The sequence below is a fragment of the Lithobates pipiens genome, unplaced genomic scaffold (genome assembly GCF_037356315.1).
Source record: "Lithobates pipiens isolate NorthernLeopardFrog02 unplaced genomic scaffold, aLitPip1_a1.2 Scaffold_23, whole genome shotgun sequence".
Classification (NCBI taxonomy): domain Eukaryota; kingdom Metazoa; phylum Chordata; class Amphibia; order Anura; family Ranidae; genus Lithobates; species Lithobates pipiens.
In genome coordinates this window covers 303,914,826-303,942,632 of record NW_027507785.1, presented here as the reverse complement: position 1 = coordinate 303,942,632, position 27,807 = coordinate 303,914,826, and the positions used below count along the sequence as shown (strand labels likewise).

The following is a 27,807-nucleotide window of genomic DNA, read 5'->3' as shown; positions in this document are numbered from 1 at the left end:
TGTTGAATCCCTACATCTGTTAGAAAAAGTTGTTCCGTCTGAGGACTGTTTATTGTGCCTTCTGTCTTCTTGGCCCAAATGTACTATTTAAAGTGCATTGAAACCTGAAATGCTGCTTTATAAAGTGTATTCCAGGCTAGATGTAACCATGCTTAAAATTGCCCCTCCCCCTCCTGATAACTCTTAAGGCCCATAGACACGACCACACTTTTTGACAACAAACATGCAATTTAGCTGTCTTGGAGCAATATCCGACTGTGTGTACGCTCCATCGGACTTTTGTTGGCTGTGCGAAACAGACAAACTTTTTGACAAAGTCCGATTGTGTTTACAGAAAAACCATCGGACTTTACAAACGGGCATGCTCAGAACCAATGCAAAAGATCAGACAACAATACAGAAGTTGGCCAAAGGTGGCGCTGGAGTAATTGAATGTCCTCTTTTGAAGTGTTGTCAGTACGTTCGTGTTTGTTGCCTAAAAAGTCTGATGGGTGTATGCAATACAAACTTACGGCCAACACCCTTTGTACAAAAGTCCACAGGAAAGTTTGTACAAAGTCCAATCGTGTGTATGAGGCTTTATACCAGGGATATGCAATTAGCGGACCACCAACTGTTGCAGAACTACAATTCCCATGAGGCATAGCAAGACTGACAGCCACAAGCATGACACCCAGAGGTATGATGGGACTTGTAGTTTTGCAACAGCTGGAGGTCCACTAATTGCATATCCCTGCTTTATACTAACTACCCTGTGGAAGGGAGATGCCTATACTTACCTATTCTCAGGGTTTTTTCCTCCAGCCTTGGTCAATTTTGATTGGCTGGCATTTGCCTCCTGAACACCCCCCATTGCAGTGTCATCTTGGTTGTAAACCATTCTTACTAAAATCCCAAATAAAAAAAAAAAAAAGATGGTTGACCATTTTAAAAAGGTATTTAATGTGCTTTTTTTTTTTTTTAAGAAGTGCTTGATTTTAATTTTTTTCATCAAAAATATCGAAATTTGCATTACTTTAGAGGTAAATTGGTTTATAAAATGATGATTGAAATGTATTGTTCTGAAGATGCAATAATTAAGTTCCACTTAGATGACGAGGACCATCTTTCCGGTGGCTCCGCTGCTCTGTATGAGGTCTTCATGAGCTTGGGGGGCTTTCTCCAGGGGGTATTCAGGTCCGATGAGGGGCTTTAACCAGCCGGCTTCCATCCCGCCAACAAGGGCTGCTCCAATCTCCTTCCACTCTTCCTAAATCCAAAAATAAAAAATCTTTGAATCATTCGCTATCAGTTGAAAAGGGATACTGTTGCAATCTGTGTGTTAGCTCAAAGTCAGACCTTACGTAGGGGGCAATCACCTCCTCGTGTGACAATGTTCAGGTCTGACAGGTGGTCGCTGTGGCCCGAGCAACGTATCCTGGGTGGAGGCGACATGCTCCCACATATCCAGGAGCACCGAGTATTATGTAAATGGCTCTGACAGGACACCAGAATGCAAAGAAGGGAGTTTGGTTGGGAAGGTGAGCTTTCAAGAGCCTCTGTCACTTTGTTCCAAACAGGAAAATTGACATTGTGGGGTTATTTACTAAAACTGGAAAGTGCAAAATCTGATACAGCTCTGCATAGAAACCAATCAGCTTCCAGGTTTGTTTGTTTGTTTTTTTTTTTTTGTTAGAACTTTAGGCTGGGTTCACACTAGAGCACAGAGCAGGAGTCCGGTGCGTTTCCATTTACCAGTTCAGGTCCGATTTCAGCCTGAATTTGGACCTGAAACAGATCAAAAAAAACGCACAGCACTCCTGTGCAAGTCACGCCGGAGATGTGTAAACTGACTCCATAGAGAGCCGGTCACAAGCTCCTGACATGTGAACTGGATGCAGAGAAATCCACATCCAATTCACAATAGTGTGAACCCAGCCTAAAGAGGATGAGTTCACTTGTTTATCCACTTCAGCCCTGGAAGATTTGGCTGGTCAATGACCGGGCAATTGCGTCGCTTTAACGGACAATTGCGCAGTCGTGCAACGCTGTACCCAAACAAAATTGACATCTTTTTTTTCATACAAATAGCTTTTTTTTGGTGGTATTTGATCACCTCTGTGGTTTTTATTTTTTGCACTATAAACAAAAAAGAGCGACAATTTTGAAAAAAAACAAAAATATCTTATTAAAAAAAAATTTGCAGTTTAGGTCGATATGTATTCTTCGACATTTTATTTATTTATTTTACCAAAAACAATGCAATGTGTATATTAATTGGTTCACCCAAAAGTTATAGCGTCTACAAAATAGGGAATAGATTTATGGCATTTTTATTATTTGTTTTTAGTAGTGGCAGGGATCTGCAATTTTTATCGGGGCTGCAATATTGCAGCGGACAAGGTGTTAACACTAGGGGTGTTTCCTATGTGTGTTCTAACTGTAGGGGGGATGGGACTGTCTAAGAGAGAGAATTTTCCTAGAAAGTCTGGTTTAAGCTCCTTCCTTGTTCTTAGTTACCTTGGATGAGTTAAAGACGTACACTCCGGTGATGCTGGACTCCTTGAACATGGTGTCTCTGGGGTTTATTTCAATAGGTCCTCTGCAGCCAATAACCTGTTGTGAAGGAGCAGCATACAATTAGAATACCCAGTACCTTTATATTACTCCCAGGCAAAATTATATATATATATATATTTTTTTTAAGGAAGTGTGGGAGATGCAGTTGTAGTACTTACTATAACTCTTCCTCCAACCGATAGAAGTTTAAGATCATTACTCAGGTTATTGTTGGAGAGCATTTCCAATATGATATTAATTCCTTCTCCTCCAGCTGCTTCCTGTGTAACAAGATAGAGAATAGGAAGAGGCTCTGTCTACCAGTCAACTTATATTATTAAATATTTGATTTTCTCGAATGCCATAGCCTGCTCCTAAAAATACCCCCCCCCCCCCCCCCCACAAAAAAAACAAAACACATAATTGAATCTCTATATCTATCTCCACACAAAACGGAACACAATAATACGATAAAATGATTTTATCAGAAATCTGATTTTTAGATGTAAATTTTGCATCCCAAAAATATAATTTTTTTTCGTTTTGACTCCATTTATATTTACTATCCACTTCATATTAGTGGAATCTGAAGGAAAAACACAGTAAATGGGTACAGACACCTTTTTGCCAGACTTTAGATTCCTTTACAAAAAAAAAAGGGGAAGGTAAAAGTGGGGTCTTTATAGGGACTTTAACTTCATATTCTTGTATGGAGGAAGTATTTATAAGTTTACTGTGAAATACCCTTTATTATTAACCTTCTAGGCCTGATGGAAGGGACACTTTATCCCTGAGATTGTTTGCTGAATGCTTGAATTGTACCTTTTCCTGGGATTCGGCTGTGAGTGGACCCATGCATTAAACAAGCAAGTTTCTTAGTACTTCCACCTAGCAGCACTAGGGGTCGCCAGTTTAAATCCCAGCCTTGGCACTACCTGCATGGAGTTTGCACGTTCTCCCTGTCCCTGCATGGGTTTCCTCCCACACTCCAAAGACATGCTGGTAGGTTAATTGGCTCCTGTCTAAAAATTGTGCCTAAGCCTAGGTTCACATTGAAGTGATGACATGTTAAATCGCATGTCAAATCAGCGGTTATTGCGGGCAATGGCACTGTCCGAATCGGTGGGACGTCACATTTGTGGCGCCGCACCGGTTCCCAAAAGTAGTTTCTGTACTGCTTTTGAGGCCTTTGGGGTGCGATTTGTATAGTAGACATCTGTGCAGGAACCCGCACTGATGTCTCTGGAATCCCCCCCCCCCCGAAGTCAGCCTGACATGCGGGAATGAAATCAGCTGAACTCACAGGATTTAAATCCCGCTGTCAGTGTGAACCTGGGCTGACTGTGAGTTGGGGGCCTTAGACTGTAAGCTCCTCGAGGGCAGGGACTGATGTGAATGTAGACTAAATATGTAAAGCACTGTGTAAATTGATGGCGCTATACCAGTACCTATTATGAAAATAAATTAATCTACCTATCCACTCCATTAATATCAGACTGATTTTTTTAAAAATACACAAACCAGAAAGGTTACCATATTCCCACCTGAATCTTCTCTATATAGTCATGTTCTTTATGGTTGAAAACTTGGTGAGCACCATTTTGTAGAACCAAGTTTAATCCCTCTGGGCTTCCGGCAGTCCCGAATACTCGAAATCCATAGGCTCTGGCAATTTGGCAACAAGCTATCCCTGTCTGTGAGATAATGAAATACAGAAGATGAGCCCAACACCTTCATTTGTTATGGGAACAGTCATTTTAGCAATTCTGTTAGTGACGCCTTACATTTGCGGGCGAAGTGACAGTGTCTTCTGGTAACCCGCCTCCCTAGCAAGGTGGACCCAACCCTCCACTATTCCTGCTCAAACAGAGCCGTCACCGCTTTGCTTTGATGGAGTGAGGCTCTGGGTATGAAGGAGCACGAGACCTTTCCCATATGACAGAGCTTGGGCTGGAGTGACCAATTGGCAGCCCCAAACATTATCACACGGGGGGGGGGGGGGGGAGCAGTGACATCATTCACCCAGAGAAACTCAGACTCGGGGATGTATTCTTCCAGCAGTTTGTGATCTCCAGTGACTAGCCTGCAGTGCAGTATGAAAAAAAAATAAAAATAAATAAAAAATCACCATTTATGACTTTTGTCACTGAAGACATTGAACACAACAAGTACCACTGAAGTGTATGCTACTGGAGCAATGAGATCAGTCAGGTAAACTCAGACACTGGAGTTTACGCCAAGTGCACTTCTACGGTTAAAAGATGGCAAAAGGAACGTGGATAGGCAAGCGTGCCTTGCTGTGAGGAGCTGGGTTATCAGCATACCTCCCGACTTTGAGATGGGAACAAGGGACACCTATTACCAAAAGTATGTATGCATAGGACATGCCCCCTGTTTAAAAGGGAAGAAGAAGAAACAAATGCTTTTTTTTTTTTTTAACCACTACTATTCTTATTCTGGTTTTTGAAATTTACAAATGCAGCAGTTTAGAAGTTGGATGAAAGGTTTAGCACTGAGAAACACTTTTTGAAAGGAAAGACTATACAACTATAGAGATCAGTCCAAAATGAGGGACAAATGGGGAGGAAAGAGGGACAGAGGGACATTGTTCCAAATCAGGGACAGTCTGGAGCTATGCTATCAGGAGACACTGGGGTTTATTTACTATAACTGGAAAGTGCAAAATCTGGTGCAGCTCTGCATGGTAGCCAATCAGTCTTTGAAAAATGGAAGCTGTTTGGTTTCTATGCTGAGCTGCACCAGATTTTGCACTCTCCAGTTTTAGTAAATCAACCCCAATGTCTCTTTGCCCTGAATGGAAAGGTGACCGTGGGGGAGGGGGGGGGGGGGGGGGTATTTACTAAAACTGGAGAGTGCAAAATCTGGTGCAGCTCAGCACAGAAACCAATCAGCTTCTAACTTCCGCTTGTTCAATTAAGCTTTGCCAATCAAACCTGGAAGCTGATTGGAGTCTATGCAGAGAAAAAGAAGGAGAAGGGGGCGCCTCTGGGTGTAGATTTTTTTAAAAGCAATTTATTCACAAGTCTAAAACAGAGATTTTGCACTCACATTTTCCAAAAAATAAAATGGCATGTAGGATAAGAGGGGTCATCTGATTTGTCCGTCACTTCAAATCCGGTCCGCAAGTGTCCTATTGTCCTCTCCTGGCGTTACCACTGGTTTGTTGTTTCGAAAAAGCCGGCTCGGTGGACGCAGAGGATGTTTATCCAAAGCAAGGCTTGGTTGACTGACACGCGGGTCGCAGAATTGTGACGTCACGGCGGGCGACGCGTTTCCTGAGCGTTCGGGTCGAGGTGGAGAGACGACCACGCTCTTTCATCAGGCCAATCCTCTGCGTCCACCGAGCCGGCTTTTTCGAAACAAACCAGTGGTAACGCCAGGAGAGGACAATAGGACACTTGCGGACCGGATTTGAAGTGACGGACAAATCAGATGACCCCTCTTATCCTACATGCCATTTTATTTTTTGGAAAATGTGAGTGCAAAATCTCTGTTTTAGACTTGTGAATAAATTGCTTTTAAAAAAATCTACACCCAGAGGCCCCCCCTTTTACTCTGTAACAGTCTAGGAGCCTGGTTTCAGCTCCCTGCGGTGGCAGCCCTGCATGTTGAATTCCCACCCAAGGAACGAAAGACACTTTCCTGGGACTTGATAACAAAAAGATCTCATATGCATTATCGTCTCATATAACTCTATACAGACAGCCTTTTTGAGTATATTATTATGTGATTTTTGCGTCTCTACTTGTTGTGTTCTATGCAGAGTTGCACCACATTGTGCACTCTCCAGTTTTAGTAAGTCAACCCCCATTGTCTCTTTGCCCTGAATGGACAGGTGACATTGGGGGGTTTATTTACTAAAGGCAAATCCACTTTACACTAAAAGTGCACTTGGAAGTAAAGTCGCTGTAGATCCAAAGGGGACACGCAAGGAAAATAAAAAACAGCATTTTAGCCTGCACATGATTGGATGATAAAATCAGCAGAGCTTCCCCTCATTTCAGATCTTCCGCTTAGAATACTCCACTTTCAAGTGCACTTATAGTGCAAAGTAGATTTGCCTTTAGTAAATAACCTCCAGTGTTTATTTAGCTCATGCAACAGTTCAATAATTAGAAAAAAATAAATAAAACTAAGTGTCCTATATAGTTGTTCATTCTAACAAAAATCTTATAGGTTGTATGTCCATGAGTTTGTCTAGACGTGAAATTGTAAGAGCACATTGCCAGTCAAAACTTTGTTTTAGAATGAATTGGAAAACTTCCAAAAGTTCCACTAGATTTTACTGGCTGTGGGTCGTTCCATTGGTCAGATTTCCCCTCACTTCAGGTCGCATAGATGCCCTGGGTGTCATGTGGACAGGACGTGAGGAGAAACCGTTCCTTTGGGGACATAGCAATAGAAATGCTTATTTTAGTTTTAATTAGTGGATGAAGGATTAAGGACAGGATTTTTTTATTTTATTTTTATTTATTTTTTAACATTGTTGGCATACTTACTGTTCTGGCGTATGAGGTATGGATAGCAATACAAAACTTGAGTCTAACCCTTCCCCATTATACCACAAAAGTTTTATCTGGAGCTCCACCTTAATGTGTATTCCTAGGTTTACAGTCATATTCAGTGCATGTGCTACTTACCCCTCCACTTGCGCCATGTACAAGGACCAGCTCTCCAGGTTTGCCATGTGCTCTATACAATAAAAAAAAACACAACAAAATAAATAATCACATACAAAAATTATCAGCAATTACAATTTTACTAAATCTAGGCAGATCCTAGCATCAAATAGGATAGGAGGAATGGGCAGGGTTTAGACAAAAACGTATACAGGAGCCATATTCTTCCAGCAGTTTGTGATCTCCAGTGACCACATGAGTGCAGCTCTGTATATATATATATATATATATATATATATATATATATATAAAAAAAAAAAAAAAAAAAAAGAAGAAGAGCATAATTTATGGCTTCTGTCACTGAAGACATTGAATAAAACAAGTAGCACTAAAGTTCCTGGCAGTCGACCCTTAGGACAAGTACAGGAGATTTAAAGCAGTAGTAAACTCCGATAATGATCTGCCATTTAAGCAACATATAAATCAAATTACAGTAAGGCCCCTTTCACACTGGGGCGGGAGTGACGTCGTTTAGCACCGCTTTACCGTTGTTTTAGCGGCGGTATTCGGCTGCTAGCGGGCGCTTTTAACCCCCACTAGCAGCCGAAGGGTTAAAACTGCTGCTGCAGCGGCGCTTTGCCGGCGGTATAGCCGTGCTGCCCCATTGCTTTCAATGGGTAGGAGCGGGGAATACACCGCTTCTTCACTGCTCCAAAGATGCTGCTAGCAGGACTTTTTTTTTTACTGTCCTGCTTGCGCACCGCTCCAGTGTGAAAGCCCTCCGGCATTCACACTGGAGTGAAAGGGGCCTTTTTTTTTTGTCAGTCGCTATTTTTAGCGCTGTAGCGCCTGAAAAACACCTCAGTGTGAAAGGGGCTTAAAACCTTGGGATTGCCAGCATATTTCGTTCCAGAAACATACTTGTAATCCAAAGCACTTATGCATCAAAGCAAATTTCCCCATAAGAAATAATGGAAACCCAAATGATTCGTTCCACAACCATTTATTCATCGGTCCTTCAGTTTATAGTCCATATAAAAAGATTATGGCAATGTGACCAGGTTGTGTAACCATAAAATGTCCATCTACAAAATGGAAGCCTCCACAAGGGGGGATTAGAAGAAAAAGTCAGTAGGAGCCACAGAGTATAAAAGAGAAGAGAGGCGCCTCTAAGTGTAGAAAATATGTTGCTATATGTTGTACTTTCATTAAATATAACCATATTGCTACACTTACTATGTATGGCTTTTTGATTGAAAACTACAGTAAAACCTTGGTTTAAGAATAACTTGGTTCGAGGGAGTTTTGCAAGACCAGCAACATTTTTTAAGAAATTTTGATTTGATATACAAGTAGCCGTCATGTAACTGAGTTACAAAGAGGGGCACCTCTCTTCCAAGTGTAGCAAATATGTTGCTAAATGTACTTTCAATAAATGTAACCATATTGGTACACTTAGAAGAGGAGGCGTCTCTCTCTTATACTCAGTTACATGACGCTAATTGTATATCAAGTCAAAATGTCTTAAAAAATGTTGCTTGTCTTGCAAAACACTCTCCAACCAAGTTACTCTTAAACCAAGGTTTTACTGTAGTTTTCAATCAAAAAGCCATAAATAGTATGCCCCAAAATATTTCTTACTGTCATAAAGAAAGTTTGTTAATGTTCCCCGCTTGTTCTTAGCCGCCGCCATTTCAACTCTGTTCTTCCGCATCTGTCCAGCGGTTAATTTCCGCCCTCCCCTGCGTTTCCTTGGCCATAATCCAGCGCATGCGCATGCCTCTCCGTATCCAAGCTTTGTTTTCCTTTCCAGTTACTGCGGAAACCTTGTGGAGCGAGTCGGAGACGACCCTGTTGCTGCCTTACTCCAGGAGTAGCAAGGAGTATGGCGGGATCTCGGGGCGGACGCCAACAGTAGGAAATGACGCAGCCCCAGCATAGACCCAGCATATTTCCGGCAGCATAAGCATGCCGGAAAGTTAGGGCTAACAGCGGCATGCGCTGGTGACATCACGTGAAAGAAAATTAAAGATTATGTCGAAAGCAAGCCGGTAAGAGAGGAAAGAAAATAATAATTTAAAAACAATACCATAGCCTGCAATATGTTAAGGAAGATGCTCAGGATGGGTATACAACCACTTTAAAGTGTGACTACACCTTTGGTTTTTAAAAACTGTCCCCTTCACCTTACTTCTGGAAGAGTGCTCTGTAGGCGGTGAAGTAGGGGATGGATAGGGCGGCTCCTTGCTTAAAGCTAAGCTTTTCGGAAAGGGGATAAACGGTATCTTCAGAGGCCAGTGTGTACTCCGCGTAACTCCCTGTAATGGTGGCCCTGGTAAACACACGATCGCCTTTCTGAAAAATAAAATAAAAGTGATAGAGATTATGTATGTATGTGTGTATGTGTGTATATATATATATATATATATATTTATTTTTTATTATTATTAATAATAATAATAAAGTGATACAAGCAATCTAAAAAGTTGTTTATTTGGAAGATAATAATTTTTCTATAAAATGTTTCAGATATAGAAAAAGACCTATAACAGGGATATGCAATTAGGGGACCTCCAGCTGTTGCAAAACTATAAGTCCCATCATGCCTCTGCCTCTGGGTGTCATGCTTGTGGCTGTCAAAGTCTTGTTATGCCTCATGGTAGTTGTAGTTCTGCAACAGCTGGAGGTCCACTAATTGCATATCCCTGACCTATAATTATGTGCATTTATATGCAAATTTTAAAGGATAAATTTACTTATAAAGGAAAGACAGCCCCCAAACACGACTCCTCCTAAGCAAACCATATTAGGGTGTTTATTCACTTTATTCTGCTCTGGTCTTAATTGATGATCCGTAAAGACTTAAAGAGCCCTCACTAATCCAAATTACACTCACATTCCCAGCAGCTCTGCTCCTAAGCAGTCCTGAACCCTGTGTAAGCTCTGAGTTGGATGGTGTTGAAGCTTACACAGGGTTGATGGAGGTCAGTGCCATCACATGCCAGTGTTCAAGCCTGGTGAATGGCGTCTCAGGCCCGACCACTGCATCAGAGAGATTGGTTTACTTAGGCCCCTTTCACACCGAGGCGGTTTTCAGGCGCTACAGCGCTAAAAATAGCACCTGTTAAGGAATCTAATGTACATAATGATAATCAGAAAATGTCTATTTGCTTATGTGTATACATGTTTCTATGCTCCTTACTTATTATGTAGCATACAGATTGGCTCTCTGTTCGGAGTTTAAAATGGCACCTGTACCCTACATCCCACGCATTCGAAGAATGCATTTGAGATAAGGGAACCAGCTTCAACCAAACTTCAAGCATCAAGTTTCTCCATTTCTCTTGTATTTTAACCAATAAGATGTACCAATTAGACTGACATAGCAATGACGTATCTTTCTGTATAAAATTTTAACACCGCCCACAAATAAATCAGAAGTTAGAAGTAACCGAGCTGAACGTATCTCAGAGAGTGTTTACTTCTAATGTGCATGCACATTTATACTTTTTAATTGGAAATAGCAGCAGATAACCTTGAACTAGTTTGTAGTTCTTATCCATTTCATCGTATCGCGCCTGAAAAAAACCCTTTCACTCCAGTGTGAAAGCCAGAGGGCTTTCACACTGGAGCGGTGCGCTAGCAGGACGGTGAAAAAAGTCCTGCTAGCCGCATCTTTGGAGTGGTGAAGGAGCGGTGTATTCACCGCTCCTACCCATTAAAATCAATGGGGCAGCGCGGCTATACCTACACTGCAGAGGCGCTTTGTAGGTGATTTTAAAATCCTTTTTGGCTGCTAGCGGGGGTTAAAACCGCCCCGCTAGCGGCCACATACCGCCGCTAAAATGACGGCAAAGCGACGCTAAAAATAGTGCCGCTTTACGGCCGACGCTGCTCCCGCCCCAGTGTGAAAGGGGCCTAAAGGCAATAAGGCTGTTTACTTTGCAACAGAGGTTACATTGTGCGAGGAAACTTTCTCCAGAGCTTAGGCCGCGTACACACGGGCGGACTGTTCGCCCCAACTTTGTCCGCTGAACAGTGTTTCAGCGGACAGTCCACTCGTGTGTGGGCTTCAGCGGACAGTCTGACGAACAAAGTTTTTCGGAAATCCCGTAAAACTGTCCGCTGAAACTTGGTTTGAGCGGACAGTCCGCTCGTGTGTAGGCTTGTTCGTTAAACTAAGTTCCGCGCATGCTCAGAAAGGATTTACACGCCGAAGGTTGCATTGCAGTGTATAGGACATCGTTTTTCTAGTCCTGTCGTACGTGCCGTTCACGTCATCGCGCACGGTTTCAGCGGACTGTTCGTTCGTCGTGTGTGGTCAAGTCCGCTCATGCTAATTTTGAGCGGACTGTTTGTCAAACTGTTTGACGAACAAGGTTGGGCGAACAGTCCGCCCGTGTGTACGCGGCCTTAGTGAATTAAGAGAAGTAACATTTTGCAAAGAGTACCCAACAACATGCAGGGAACATAAGGAACACATCGTTTTTGCTTGCATAGGATTGGAGGATGGAAGTCATCAGAGCTTCACCTAATTCACTAAACTCTGGGGAATATTCCTTTCCAACGTTAATTTTTGCAAAGCGAAGAGCCTAGTCACCTTTAATAAAGCAACTCCCATAGTATAGTATTGCCACAGCCCACATTTTGATCTCATAAATCAATGGATCACAAAATTGCAGAAACCACAGTGCAAGTGCAGCAGTTCTATGTTGTACAGATACTGCGAAGAGGAATTATGAGCAAGTCAGAAAATCTGTCAAGTTATGTTATAATATATATATTAGGGCTGTGAAAATTAAAGATTAATTCCCTCGATTAATCGTTAATTTTTTTGATCGATCAAAATTCTTTTGACCGGTACTCACCTCTCCGTCGACTTCCCAGGTCCCCCCTTCCCCAAGTGCCTCCGTCTGCTAACGAAGGGAAGGGGGAGGAGTCCGGTGAGGTTGAAGTTTCTGATTGAGCGTAACGTGTATGGGGAGGAGCTACGCATTACGTCACCTGCTGCTGCCCTACGGAACTAACACGATTGTCGGCTTTACATGCTGTGTTTTTATCATCTCTATGTGAGTAGTTTGTATTCGAACACAAAAATTTAATCTTATACTTAAGCGGCGAGCACTTCGATCTTTTCTTTCTACCCATGACCTGGGAATGTGAGAGAAGTTTATGGGCCATGTTAACCCTTTTGATACCCACATGCATGACCACCTGTTTGCACAGGGGTCCATGCCATAAGATGAGAGTGATTAGCTAGACCGGAGGTGGAGGGATTGTCGCGCTACTGTGGGAAAAAAAAAAAAAAAAAGACTTAAGTCAGTGCAACAGTTTGAATTTAAAACGTTTGTGTGAACTGTGAAGTTAAGTCATTGATTGTGGAAACGGACTAGTGTCGGGTGATTGTATACAGTGTATACCACATTTACCACTGATTAATGCAGAGTTGCAATGCAAGGAGATCAGCTAAAAGTAGTTGGATCTGTATGTGCGTTATAATTAATCGAAATTAGTCGATCAAAAAATAAAAAAATGGAAGGAAAAAAAATTGTCAAAGGATCTGTGGGAAAAAGATAGTTGAACTGTATAAAACAGGAAAGGGATATAAAAAGATATCCAAGGAATTGAGAAATCCAATCAGCAGTGTTCAAACTAATCAAGAAGTGGAAAATGAGGGGGTTCTGTTGAAACCAAACCACGGTCAGGTGGACCAACTAAAATTTCAGCCACAACTGCCAGGAAAATTGTTCGGGATGCAAAGAAAAACCCACAAATAAATTTCAGGTGAAATACAGGACACTCTGAAAACATGTGGTGTGGCTGTTTCAAGAGGCACAATAAGGAGGCACTTGAAGAAAGATGGGCTGCATGGTCGAGTCACCAGAAGAAAGCCATTACTACACAAATGCCACAAATTATCCCACTTACAATACGCCAAACAGCACAGAGACAAGCCTCAAACCTTCAAAGTCATTTGGAGTGATGAAGCCAAAATTTAGCTTTTTGGCTACAACCATAAACACTACATTCGGAGAGGAGTAAACAAGGCCTATGATGAAAGGTGCACCATTCCTACTGTGAAACACGGAGGTGGATCGCTGATGTTTTGGGGGGGGGGGGGGGATGTGCAAGCTACAAAAGGCACAGGAAATTGGATCAAAATTGATGGAAAGATGAATGCAGGATGTTATCAAAAAATACTGGAGGAACATTTGCATTCATCAGCCAGGAAGCTCCGCATGGGACTTACTTGGACATTTCAACATGACAATGATCCAAAACACAAGGCCAAGTCGACCTGTCATCGGCTACAGCAGAATAAAGTGAATGTTCTGGAGTGGCCATCTCAGTTTCCTGACCTCAATATCATTGAGCCACTCTGGGGAGATCTCAAATATGCAAGAGCCAGGCCTTCCGGTCCACATCAGTGCCTGACCTCACAAAGGCTCTTCTGGAAGAATGGTCAGACATCCCCATAGACACACTCCTAAACCTCGTGGTCAGCCTTCCCAGAAGAGTTGAAGCTGGTATAGTTGCAATGGGTGGGCCAACGCAATATTGAACTCTACAGACTAAGACTGGGATGCCATTAAAGTTAATGTGTGTGTGTGTAAAGGCAGGCGTCCCAATACTTTTGATAATATTAAATCTATCTGACACTTGTGAAATATGGAACAATTTCATGTTATATAAAATGATCCAAAATTTAGTGGCATATCCAAAAGTCTCATACCATATGTGCATATAGGTTTATATCTCGGTCAGGGATTTTTGTAGTCAATGCAAAGTTTATTAGAAAAAAGTGTATCAGTCACACTGCTATCCGAGGTAAATCGATCCCATAAATCCTATGGTGTGTGAGGTTTCCACATTGCCCCAGATTGATTTTATACTAAATGCCAGTTTGTTAATTCAGATAGTGCCAGATATGCTACTGTTCTTATTACCAGTAGGACAGCCTGGCACCTACACCCCAGGAAATCACAGCTCCTTCTGCTCTGATAACATGTTACAGGCTATGCAGATCTACAGATCACGAGAAGTGATATTCCTACATTTGTCTCCTATGTGTGAGAGTTCAATTCTGTTTTTTTTTGCAGAGGGAAGCCTGGAATATACATCATCGGATTGCAGATATCCACAGCCTCGTTTTTCATGGATCACTGCAGCCTTGGGGTCCAAACTCCAATCCACTACAATGCTGGGGATCCTCCCTTCTCCTAGGGGCCCAAGTTCACATACCATTCTATGCACACTAACACCACTTTAGCCCAACAGTCAGGCTTGTATAACACGCATGCTACATCCACTACATAATCCAATATTATGATGGCAGAGCTTCTCCCATGTTGAAAAAGTCACCCTTCAGTCAATACGGAAAAAAAATAAAAGAAAAAGCCAGCAGAGCAGTTCCCCAGGAATGAGTTAGGGTATGAGGTGGCCATCTTGGTAGAGGAGGGCATTGCTTCCTCATGTCAGAGTTCCCTCCCCGGTGACTGATGATCTGATGACTGATGGTGGCATAATCAAGCAGCAGAAAAGATGCAGAAAGCACAGATCCACAGAATGAATGAAGCAGGAGCAGGGAGGTCCTTGCTCTTCATGCTCTCAGGTACAACTTCCACTCCAGCAAGGAGAACAGTGAGCTGCACAGTAGCTACATCACCAAATCTCACTCCAAAACTGATGAGACTAGCAGTCAGAGGCAGCAGTGCCTTATGCGAGCTCACACTGCAAATAGCTATGTGGTTGAAGGTACAGGGAAGTTTGTTTTTCAGGAGGAATTTAAAACAATAAGGTAGGTCTTTCAACTTATGCCGCGTACACACAACCGGACTTTCCATCTGAATGAACTCTGACGGACTTTTCGATGGAGTTCTGCTGAAATGGACTTGCCTACACACCAGAGGCGTTGCTAGATGGCAAAAGGACCAAGGACTTCAGCCCGAAGTCCAATGCCGGAAACAGCAACGGGGGGGGGGGGGGGGGGGGGGGTGGTGTTGTACAAGACACAGGTTTTTTTGGCTGGGCCGTGACACAGACGGTAGTGACCTACATACACTGACCTACCTACACTAACCTTCCTGACCTACCTACCCTAACGATAGTGACCTACCTACACTCGCCTGCCTGATCTACCTACACTGACATTAACATACACTGACCTGTCTCAGCCGTGGTGTGCGGTGTCACAGCAGCCAGGCAGCCAGTCCTCAGAGGAGGAGCCAAGGAGGAGAGGAGAGCGGCTCACCCGAGCGCCGTGCGGGGATGTGGCGCGGCACCCGCTTTGTAATTCCCGCCTCCTGGAGCCAACAGCGCCCATGATGGACCTCCCGCGGTCCCGTCATTGGACCAGTGGGACGTCCATCATAGACGTGCAGGCTCCAGAAGGCGGGACCTGTTATAGCACTCAGCCATACTCGACGGTGCTCAGGATCAGATTGGTCCCAGCGCTCAGGGCTAACAATGGAGACCTTGCAGAGCTGAGACTCGGGGCTTTACAGGGGCACATTCGGGGGTTCATCCCCCCCCTAGCCACCCCCTCCTGACGCCCCTGCTACACACAATCACACCAAAGTCTGATTGTTTAACGTGATGATGTATGACGGGACTAGAAAAAGGAAGTTCAAAAGCCAGTAGCCAATAGCTGCCCTAGCGTCGTTGTTGGTCCGTCGGACCTGCATACAGAGGAGCGGTTTTCTCGATGGGAACTGGATCCGGAGGAAAGATTTGAAACATGTTCTATTTCTAAAGTCCATCAGATTTTTTGACAGAAAAGGTCAGATGAAGCCAACACACAATCGAATTGTCCGATGGATTCGTTCCGTCTGAACTTTGCTGTCAAAGTCCGGTCGTTTGTACACGGCATTAGGCAAAACTATCATTTTTAAATGTTCAGCAGTGGTGGCTGGTGGGTTCCTCTTTTGGGGTGGGGGGCAAACAAACAACACCCCCCCCCAGCACCACAGTGGCGTGGCACCGACAGCACCACCCTGCCAGGCGGTCCGGCACTTTCCCACTCGTGTGGCGGGGCTGTGTTGTCCTTTCCTACAGCGTGGGCAGCCGTGGCTCCTCCTCAAGCTTGTTTCTCCTCTTCCGCCAAGGCGATAGGCATCCAATAGGATCGCCTGACACTTTGGCCATTGGGAAAAACAGGCTTCATGACCTGCCTCCCAATTGGTGGCGAGGAACTTTAATGTGAAAATTAATTTGCCATCGTCTCACAACAGGGTGAGATTGGAGTGCAATGCTCTGCTCTCTCCGAGGCCACCCTTTTTTGAAGCCTATTAGAGCCTCTGGTTCTAATCAGGTGCTTACAAAAAATAAAATAAAAAAAATAAAAAAACACCCACCCTGCATTGGAATCCATGGTGTGGCGCGCTGATAAGTAAATCAGGAGGGCCGGACCCATGGATAGGGGAGACTGTGCCCGTGGGGCCCTCTATGGAGGGGCTGCCACTGATGTTTAGTCTAACATAGCAAACCTTCAATTTTGAGTTCTGGTCCACTTTAGGGAGAAAGCCCAAAGCACCCTCCTATGCCTTGCTCCTACAACAATAATTGAGAGCACATTTATGGACAGCATGGACAATACCAGTAAATCGTATTCTTCATGTCTGGAATCCCCTGCAGTCATGCCATCAGCCCATCAGCCCTTGCTAGTAAAGAATGCCTTGTTATCAGATCAGTCACTTACCTTAAAGGAGTCTACATTCTTCCCTACGTCTTCCACCACCCCAGCAGCATCAGTGCCCGGGGTGTACGGTAGCGGTGGTTTCAGGGAGTGAACGCCAGCTCGAATATAAGTCTCAATGGGATTAATTCCACACGCGTGAACACGGATCAAAATCTTTGAAAGATAAAAACAACAAACAACAACAACAACAACAACAACAACGATAACAGCGAAACAAAAACACAACAACCAATTCCAAAAAAGTTGTGACACTGTAAAATCGACATAAAAAAAAAACCAATGCAATGATTTTCTCATTGATGATCTCATACATCCATATTTTATTCACAAAAGATTATAGAAAACAGATCAAATGTTGAAATTATATATATAGATTTTTTTTTTTAAGAAAATAAATAAAATGGTACATTTTAAATTGATGACAACAACACGTTGGAATAGGGCAGCAAAAAGCTGACAAAGTAAGTGGTACTAACAAGGAACAGCTGGAAGAACATTTTGCAACTAATTGGGTTATTGGCAAAAGATCAGTAACATGATTGATTATAAAAAAAAAAAAAAAAAAAAAAGGAAGGAGCATCTTAGAGAGTCAGAGTGTCTTTGCAGTAAAGATGGGCAGAGGTTGACCAATCTGTTAAAAAAAAAAAAAAAATCACTGAACAATTCTAAAATAAAGTTGGGACAGGGCTAGGGTTGCCACCTCATCCCTTTAAACCCGAACGCATATAAATTCCACAGGTTCTGAGGCTAATTAAATGCAGATAAGGCCCCAAGTGAGTTTAATTACCACGTTAGTCAGCCACAGAACCTGTGTAAATCATATATGTGTTCAGGTTTAAAGGGATGAGGTGGCACTCTAGACAGGGTCATGTTTAGCACTGTGTAAAAACTGTTCAACGATTTGGTGTTCTTTTTTTTTTTTATACCCAATCATAATACTGGCCTGTTGCCAATGAACCTAATTAATTGCAAAATGTTCTTCCAGTTTGTTCTTGTTAGTACAACTTACTTTGGTAGCTTTTTGTTACCCTGTCCCAACTTTTTTGAGACATGTTGCTGCTAGCAATATCAAAATTACTTTTTTTTTTTTTTTATAAAAATTGTAAAATTTTCTCAGTTTACACAATTGATACATTTTCTATTTTCTACTGTGAATAAAATTTGGGTTTGAGATTTGCTAATCGTTGCATACTGTTTTTAAGTAGATTTTGCACAGCGTCAACTTTTTTTTTTGAATAAATTCTTTTAAACTTGAAGGAATTCAATAAATTCTCAAACTGTAAGCCCCAGATTGAGATTTTTTTTTTTTTAAGGGTTCACGCAGGTGGGCTCCATTCACATATATTCCGCCATGTTTTGAGCGCAGGAGTCTAGTGCGGTTCTGTTCACCAGTTCAGGTGCCAATTTTTACCTGAACCAGAGCAAAAAAAAAAAAAAAAAAAAGGCACTGGCCAGGACCTCCACATATGTGAAAGCAGGGGGTGTGCCTCACCCACACCCTAATCATTACGCTTGGTGCCAATTCCCCCTACTACCAGGGTCCCCCCCCCCATGTCTATCCCCCATGCCGTAGTGCCGCTGATGTCCCTCCTCTCCCCCCGTCCGCTGTGGCGGATGTTTCAGGATCGAGAGCAGGGGAAGGGCCTAGTAAATATGCAATTTACCAGCCCCTTCCCATTCATTCACTGTCCAGTGCAGCTGAGGCTGCAGAGAAAGTTATGTGTGTGAGCTTTGGGGTGCACACCTTAATGTAATAGGCTGCGCACGCCTATAGAACCGGGCCCAAGCCCATCCTACATGCAGAACTGCTGGCAGAAGCGTGTGCACTAGGGATGGGAATCAGATGTGTTTGGCTCCTGGTCCCAAACCACCTGAACAATCCCGCCAGGAAGCCGTCACTGCACCCCGCCAATCATGAGAAGCCTAGTCAGGGCGTGTGTATGCATACCTCCCAACTTTGTGAGACGGGAATGAGGGACACCTATTAGCAAAATGTATGCAGGAATAGGACACGCCCCCTGCCACACCCCCATTAAAGGGTACCCACAAGTGCTTTTTTTTTTTACCACTACTATTCCTTTATATTGGCTTTTAAAATTTACAAATGCAGCAATTTAGAAATCAGATGAAAGGTTTAGCGCTGGAAAACACTTTGTTAGATAAAAAGTCCATTTTCTATACAACTATATGGATCAGACCAAAATGAGGGACAATGAGGAGGAAAGAGGGACAGAGGGACATTGCTCCAAATCAGGGACAGTCCTTCGAAATCAGGGACAGTTGGGAAGTACAGTAGGTGGCGCCAATATTGTTTTTCCAGCACGATGGGATCGCACTGGAAATCACTGATGCGAGCTGTGCTTCTTGCGCTCGCCGCCCCCATGAGATGGCGCGCATCCATAGGGATGTATTGGGGGTGGCGAGCGGGGGGAGCAACATAGCTTGGCGCTGGCTCCCGTGTGTCAATGTTGCTGCTAACAGCTTGACACCATATCGGCGGCACCCACTGTATGTGTATGTGAGGGCCGGGAAATGACTCACTGTCTATTATGGGCGGTGTGCAGTGATGTATTCCTGGCAGGATTACACAGCTCCCAACTGTCCCTGATTTGGAGCAATGTCCCTCTGTCCCTCATTTTGGTCTGATCTATATATCTGTATATAACATGCACTTTTTATCTATCAAAAAATTGTTTTCCAACATTTCATCTGATTTCTAAATTGCTGCATTTGTAAATTCCAAAAGTCAATATAAAGGAATAGTAGTGGTAAAAAATTAATAAATACATAAAAAAAAAAAAAAAAGCACTTGTGGGTTTAACTAATCTCTTTTTTTGTACAATTCTCCTTTAAGGGGGCGTGGCAAGGGGGGCGTGTCCTATGCCTGCATACTTTTGCAGATAGGTGTCCCTCATTCCCATCTCAAAAAGTTGGGAGGTATGGGATTACTCAGGAGGGTTGGGACTAGGATCCGAACACGCCTGAGCCCATCCCTAGTGCGCACCCACCTCGCAGCTCTATGTGGGCAGCCCATAGAAGTGGACGCCCACACAGCGTTGTCACAGACACAAATCGCATGTCAAAGTCTGACAGCAGCGACCGCATGGATGGAAATGCATTGGTAAGATGTGTGTACCTGGTCCTTGCTTGGTGACGGCACAGGAACGTCCTTGAAAAGCTTCAGCACTTCCGGCTTCCCGAATTCCTGGACCCGAATGGCGCGCATTAATCTCCCCACCGACGCCATGCCAGGCGCCCTCTGAAACACAAAAATAAATGACGATCATTGGCTGACAGTAGATGTAGATCAGGATACAAGGAAAGGTGGAGTAGGGGGGGTAACATAGCTCCCAACTGTCCCGAATTTTGTGGGACTGTCCCTAAATTGGAGCAATGTCCCTCTGTCCCTCATTCCTCCTCATTTGTCCCTCATTTTGCTCTGATCTATATAGATGTATATAAAATGCACTTTTTATCTATCAAAAAGTACTAAACCTTTCATCCAAATTCTAAATTGCTGCATTTGTAAATACCAAAAGCCAATATAAAGGAATAGTAGTGGTAAAAAAAAAAAAAGGCACAATCATTTTTTTGTACAATTCTCCTTTAAGGGAGACGTGACAGGGGGCGTGTCCTATGCCTGCCTACTTTTGCAGATAGGTGTCCCTCATTCCCATTTCAGAAAGTTGGGAGGTATGGGGATAAGAGGACACAACTGGCTGTTATGTTGATCCTCCGGCTTCAGCACTGACATGCGCAGAGATAAGGACGGCTGACTCCCCTGGTCTCTATACTTCCAGGTGTAGGACTGGAAGAGTATGGAAGCCAGAGGATCAGCAATGGCAGCCCCCTTATACATCTCATGCTGCGAAGGTGAATAGCGCAATGCTGCCGCATGTTGAGCCACAAGGTGCAGGCTCTAGGAGGTCATGCTGGTTCTTGTTGTTCCACTAAAATCTACGACGAAATCCTCATCTAATCCCGGTGTGATCTGTACAGTGATCGGATACAAGGACGAGCCACACCACCTTCTTCTCCAGCAGACGGATTCCAGCTCTGTAATATTCCTTCTGCCTGTCATTACCATACTGAGGGGGGCGTGCCAGCATCACGTGACCGGCGAGCACAGGAACCACCATCTTTGATTTGGGCAAATCGACCTGAGGACTTTACTTGAATATTATGTTGAAAGAGCTGCAGCTGGTATTATACAGACAGACAGGGGATCATATCCACCACATCCCTTGTAATATCAACACTAATATGTCAGTGCCGAAAGATATTTACTACATGGCACATGTATAAAAATGCAATAGATGATTGTGGTGGCGGCTGGTGCTAAAAAATTTTTTTGGGGGGGGGGGGGCAAACTGAAAAAAATTGAAAAAAAAAACCCCATCAAACGCTGCCACCGTGCCATCAAATGCTGCGACTGTGCCCATCAAACGCTGCCACTGTGCCAAATGCTGCCAGTGTGCCAAATGCCAGTGTGCCGAATGCTGCCAGTGTGGCAGTGTGCCCAATGCTGCCAGTGTGCCGAATTCTGCCAGTGTGCCTAATGCTGCCAGTGTGCTGAATTCTGCCAGTATGCCAGTGTGCACAATGCTGCCAGTGTGACAGTGTGCTCAATGTTGCCAGAATGCCAAATGCTGCCAGTGAGTTTGCCCTATGCTACAATGTGTGCCCAATGCTGCCAGTGTGCCGAATTCTGCCAGTGTGACAGTGTGCCTAATGCTGCCAGTGTGCCCAATGCTGCCAGTGTGACAGTGTGAGTAATGCTGCCAGTGTGCCCAATGCTGCCAGTGTGACAGTGTGCCTAATCCTGCCAGTGTGCCCAATGCTGCCAGTGTAACAGTGTGCCCCCCCCCCCGCTCGCCTTCTGCCCGGCACTTACCCTGTCTTGTGGGGCAGCGAGTGATGGCGACGAGCAGGGTCCTTCATGCGTCTCCTGCACTTCTTCTCCCATCCTCTCCTCCCGTCAGGTGCCCAATAGCGGCACCTGTTGTTTCAGCCAATCAGGTGACAGCTAAGCAGACCTGAGCAACCTGATTGGCCGAGAGGCAGGGTCAGTGTTAGGGAAGCAATGTATTCGGTTCCCTAACACACCAATAAGTAATCAGCGAACGCACAGCAGTGCGCCTGCTGTTTACCCTTTTGGAAGCCTATTAGAGCCTATGGCTCTAATCAGGCACTTCAAAAGAACCCCCGACACTGTAATTCATATGTCCGGTGCCCGACAGTGGGCCAGGCACATGAATAGGGGGCGGCAGCGGCCACCATAGATAGATTCATGCAATGCGTGAATCTATGTCAGAGAGCAGGAGAGGTAGGGCGGCGCTCCTGCGCCCATTATGGACGTACCGCCACATGTTGATTGTTACATAAACTTTAAGGCTCGGTTTCCACTAGTGCGACTTTTCATGCGATTTCCATGATTTCCAATGAGTACCGTTCATATCTGTGCGACTTCAAGACGCAGCGACTTCAAAGTAGTCCCTGCACTACTTTGGTCCCACTTTGATGCGACTTGAGGTCCATAGACCTCAAGAATACACAGGCATTGCTTCAAGTCGCGGCAAAATCGTGCGACTTTGGGGACGCAATAGTGGAAACATAGCCTAAGGCCCGATTCTCACTGGTGCGGTGCGGAAACCACGCGCTATCTGAACAGGAATCGCACTGCATTCCTGTTCAGATCACATGCGATTCTGCAGCAGTGCGATTTGAGCCCTTCATTCTGTATGGCTCAAATCACACGGTGTGATGCAGTGTGATTTGAGCCATACAGAATGAAGGGCTCAAATCGCACTGCTGCAGAATCGCATGTGATTTTGAACAGGAATGCGGTGTGATTCCTGTTCAGATAGCATGTGGTTTCCGCACTGCACCAGTGAGAATCGGGCCTTAAAGTTTATCCGATTCTGCAAACTGCACTGCATTTTGCAAACTGATTTTGGGGTGTCGTTAACATACACTCTGCTGTTTGTGCGCATGAATGGGTTGCGATTTTGATGCACTGCATATACCGCAGCAAACATCTAGTGTGAACTGGGCCTAAGACTTGGTTCAGACCTATGCATTTTTTGGTGCTTTTTGCAAAAACGCACTACAGTTAATATCACATGGTTTCCTATGCCATGGTTGCCTATGACACTGAGATCTGTCTTTCTGCTGAGCAGGAAGATGGATCTGTGTGTTTCCTCAGTCACACCGTCCCTCTCTATACAGTTAGAACACACAAACAGGGAACACATTTAACCCCTTTGATCGCCCCTGATGTTAACCCCTTAGTACAATGTCAGTGCATATTTTTAGCACTGATCACAGTAATAATGTCACTGGTTCAAAAAAAAAGTGTCAAAAGTGTCAGTTAGTGTCCGATTGGACGCCACAATGTCGCAGTCCCGCTAAAGATCACTGATCACTGCCATTACTAGAAAATAAATAAATAAAAATGGCATAAATCTATCTCCTATTTTGTACACATGATAACTTTTGCGCAAACCAATCAATATACACTTATTGGGATTTTTTTTTTTACCAAAAACATGTAGAAGAATGCATATTGGCCTAAACTAATGAACACATTATATATATATATATATATATATATATATATATAATATTACTATTATTATTATTGTAATTTTTTTTTTTAGATATGTATTATAGCAGAAAGTAAAAAATATTTTTTCTTTTTTTTCAAAATTGGCGGTCTTTTTTTGTTTATAGCACCAAAAAAAAAAAAAACACTTCCAAAAAAAATCTCTATTTGTGGGAATAAAAGGACATCAATTTTGTTTGGGTACAACGTGGCACAACCACACAATTTTCAGTTACGTAAGTAACGCAGCGCCATATCACAAAAAACGGCCTGGTCATTAAGGGGGTAAATCCTTCGGGGGCTGAAGTGGCTAACCTACATCAAGCTCTGGTTTTTTATTCATTTATCTACAGATTTTCTTTCCCCGCAGATTTTTCAAAAGAAAAAAAAGATACAATGTTTGCTGTAATTTTCTCTAAAATTTTTCCATTCCAATAAATACTGTACTTTACTCCACAATCCAGTAGGGGGCCCCCTAGTTCTCTGGTTAACTTGCATTCTTGTAGTTTTCATCCTTTGCCTTCTGTCTGATTGAACTCAGACCTGTCATGGAAAATAACATTTATAGAGCCAGTATTTTTTTTTTTGTGATATAAAAAAAATCTGTAATACAATCAATTCTGTCTCCAGCTTTGGTTCTGAGTCAATGACCCAAAAAAAAAAAAAGTATTACAGGAAGTTGATATCAAAGCTCCTTATCTGCATTCTTGTTCCAGATCCAGACCCAAACCACCGAACAAAAGGGCTTGCAAAAAAAGCCAGGCAAGTAGCATTTTCTGGTGGGGGACAACAGCAATGGTAATTTCACAACAGGTCTACTTTAAAGCTGAACGCCATGGAAAGTAAAATGTTTCCCTTGCAGTGTGTTTCCTCCACTCCATCCCCCCCACACCACCACCACCATTGCAGGGATTAAATGTTTATTTAGGTCTAGGGTCCTGGAAAAGCAGCTTTACTTACACGCTCCCCCAGCAGATGGCGCTCTCCTCTTCTCCATCATGCACCATCAGTGGTCTGTTCCTTGGCGTCTTCTCATTTAATGCAGGGCTGTGGGCTCTGCATTGTACTTGATGGTGACAGAGGGCATCCGACCTCTACAGCATAGAGGGAAGAGGCTGCTAGGATTGATGGAGCAGTTTGGAGCAGGAGGGGAGGATCAGGTAGATAAAAGACCGAATCAAGCATTGCGGGCCATCCATACGGGGCGCAGGGGCACTGCCCCCCTAGTCTATGCCTCCAGTCCCTAATCTACATGCAGGGTGTCGGACGCAATTAATATTCACCATTGTCTTCCTGATTCTCCTCCCGGCCAATCAGGTAGAGGGTCCAGAGACCCATCACCCGATTGTCCGAGAGCAGAAGCGATCCTATTGGCCGTCAAGGAGAAGGAGGGAGGAGATGCAGTGGAAGCTGCCGTGAAGCCCAGGAGGAGGAGACGCAGGGTGAAGGCACCGCTGGATGCCTAGAGGAAGTGCTGCTTCCGACCTAGATGGGGTAAATGCGGGGCTGGCCGTCCGACCGACTGGGGGGAGGGTGCCTGTGACCCGACCGATTGGGGGTGGCAGCAGGTGGACTGTGACATTCCTCATCTGGTGGCAGGCAACGTGGAAAGTGACAAGCTGCATCTGGTGGCAGGCGACATGGTCAGTGGCACACTCGAGGCTCCCACTGATTCTGCATTATGGTGAGTTGAACTATTTCATTTATATTATAATGTATTATAAGAAATAATGCACTTCAATCATTCTGACACCCTACCAACCATGGTGCTGTGATGATTGAAGCGCCAACACCAGAACACCAGCTATTGCCCCGATAAATTGCCCACGAAAAAATCGCTTACCCCCCGCGCGTGTGTGCGCAGCCAGGCCATGGTGCCAGAAATATTGGGGACCACTGTGCTAGCGTACATAGTTATAAGTGTAGGTAAATTGGCCTGGCCGAGAGCCAGGTCTGGGCTGAATCTGGGTCAGGGCTGAGTGACTCAGGGAGGCTGGATGACTCATTAAGCAGCACCTCTGGTAACTCCCCCTGCTCTCTGGAACCTTGGAGAAGCTTCCAGAAGTAGAGGGTGGAGTCTAGGAGGAGCTTCTTGGAGGATTGAGGAGGGCCCCAGAAAAGTGAGCTGGCAGGGGGGGCACCTCTTAAATACTCTTGGGTCATGCCAGCAGAGGAAAAGGGTGGAAGATGGTGCTGAGGAGACCGTCGGTGGCCCTTGAGGGTGCCCCCTAGTCTGAGGGGGGGTGACCTTGGGCCTAGGGCTCAGGTACTGGAGGGACCCTCTACAACACACAGAAGAATCCTTGCCTGGATGCACGGGAACAGGTGCGAGGACAGCAGGAGAAAGAGTCAGCATGTCCGGGGTATCTCCTGAGAGTCAGTCTGGAGGACTGGGGAATGTCCGTCAGGAGGACTGTGGTGAAGTAGCTAGGAGAGATAGTGAAAAAGGCTAGTGCAGCCAGGGGGGCTGGCAGGGCGTGAATAGGTGGTGCGTGGACCAGCGACCACAGGAGGATATGCAGTAAATTTGTTATTGGTGTCATTCACTCTACATCCTACAATTATAGGGGCTGCAAGTTCCTGCCTGTAATGGGCCAGTGCTACAGATTTATACAAAGTGACACCACTGGTGATTCTGCAAGCAAGTGAAGTGCTGAAGGAATAAAAGGAGCTGTATATAGGATTGTATATACTACGTGTTGTCCCTGAAGATGTTTCAAAGTCGAGGGTGCCTGGTTGTGCCGAGTCGGGGATCCCAGTTCACCGGCAGCTCCTACGTGGGGTGCGCTACATAATGATGGAGCCTTGTGCCAGGTCATTTTCCACTACCGCTGGCCACAGTTTTGCCCCTCCCCCCATAAAGTCTGAACTGGCCCGTTGTTTAACCCCCTTGCTGATCAGCACACGACGACGTACGTCAGCACAATAGCACGGCTAGGCAAATGGGCGTACAGGTACGTCCCCTTTAAGATGCAGCATTGTGGGCACGTGCGTGACTCCCCACGTGCTCCGTGACAATGACCGCGGGTCCCGCAGACTCAATGTCCACCAGTGTCCCGCGATCGTCTCACGGAGTGGCTGAACGGAGAGATGCCTATGTAATCAAGGCATTTCCCCATTCTGCCTAGTGACATGACAGAGATCACTGCTCCCTGTCATCAGGTTCAGTGATCTCTGTCATGTCAGTGGTAGCTCACCCCCCCCCCCCCACAGTTAGAACCACTCCCTAGGACACACTTAACCCCTTGATCGCCCTCTAGTGTTTAACCCCTTCCCTGCCAGTGTCATTTACACGGTAATCAGTACATTTTTATAGCACTGATCCCTGTATAAATGCCAATGGTCCCAAAATAGTGTCAAAAGTGTCTGATGTGTCCGCAGTCACGATAAAAATTGCAGATCGCTGCCATTATTAATAAAAAATAATAATAATAAAAATGGCATAAAACTTTTCCCCATTTTGTAGAAGTTATAACTTTTGCGCAGACCAACTAATATACTCTAATGCCCCGTACACATGGTCGGACAGTCCGACAACAAAATCCATCTGATTTTTTTCAACGGATTTTGGCCCAAACTTGTCTTGCATACACACGGTCGCACAAAGTTGTCAGAAAATCCGATCGTTCAGAACGCGGTGACATAGAACACGTTCAACGGGACTATAAACGGGCCAGTAGCCAATAGCTTTTGCCTCGTGATTTATTCTGAGCATGTGTGGCACTTTGTCCGTTGGAATTGTCTACACACGATTAGAATTTAAACGATCGGTTTTTGTTGTCGTAAAATTTTAGATCCAGATGTCAAACTTTATGTGTCAGAAATTCAGACGGAAAAAGTCCGATGGAGCCCACACACAATCGAATTTTCCGACAATAAGATCCGATCGCACATTTTTTGTCGGAAAGTCCGACCGTGTGTACAGGGCATTATTACAATTTTATTTATTTTATTTTTTTTACCAAAAATATGTAGAAGAATACGTATCGGCCTAAACTGAGCAAAAAAAGACGTTTTTTTTTAAATATTTTTTGGGGGGATATTTATTATAGCAAAAAGTAAAAAATATTGCGTTTTTTTCAAGCTTTTCACTCTTTTTTATTTACAACGCAAAAAATAAAAACTGCAGAGCAGGGGCGGACTGACAACTCATGGGGCCCCCGGGCAATAGGAGATTATGGGGCCCCCAGGAAATCAGAGATTATGGGGCCACACAGTAGACACAAACACACACACACACAGTATACAATCACACAGTATACACAGACATGTTTCTATTGGCTGAGAAGGTACTGGAGAGGTGGGGCAGCTATAATCTTGGGATTTTT

General features: G+C 44.3%; 1 protein-coding gene across 4 annotated transcripts; it reads right to left on the bottom strand.

Annotated features, from left to right (window-relative positions):
* Window positions 1-925: 925 nt before the first annotated feature.
* Window positions 926-20,966, bottom strand: LOC143926576 (quinone oxidoreductase-like). Of its 4 annotated transcripts, none has more exons than XM_077450444.1 (9): window positions 20,904-20,966; window positions 20,012-20,134; window positions 16,876-17,028; window positions 9,370-9,533; window positions 7,200-7,251; window positions 4,083-4,232; window positions 2,718-2,819; window positions 2,500-2,595; window positions 926-1,249 (listed from the first exon to the last, which is right to left on the bottom strand). In XM_077450444.1, the coding sequence occupies exons 2-9, from the start codon at window positions 20,120-20,122 to the stop codon at window positions 1,088-1,090; spliced, it is 990 nt and encodes a 329-aa protein (XP_077306570.1). In that variant the 5' UTR covers window positions 20,123-20,134; window positions 20,904-20,966; the 3' UTR covers window positions 926-1,087. The 4 variants fall into 4 exon arrangements, with proteins under 4 accessions (XP_077306570.1, XP_077306571.1, XP_077306572.1 ...); XM_077450445.1 differs by lacking the exon at window positions 20,904-20,966 and adding an exon at window positions 20,516-20,890; XM_077450446.1 differs by lacking the exon at window positions 16,876-17,028.
* Between the last annotated feature and the right edge of the window lie 6,841 nt (window positions 20,967-27,807).

Bases quoted from the DNA above. Each gene is read 5' to 3' on its own strand.
- LOC143926576 (XM_077450444.1), bottom strand. From the start codon at position 20,122: ATGGCGTCGGTGGGGAGATTAATGCGCGCCATTCGGGTCCAGGAATTC. The intron at 7,252-9,369 runs GTAAGGTGAAGG...TTTATTGTATAG, and splicing joins TACAGAGCACTCTTCCAGAA to AGCACATGGCAAACCTGGAG. The intron at 2,596-2,717 runs GTAAGTACTACA...CCTTCACAACAG, and splicing joins CGGTTGGAGGAAGAGTTATA to GTTATTGGCTGCAGAGGACC.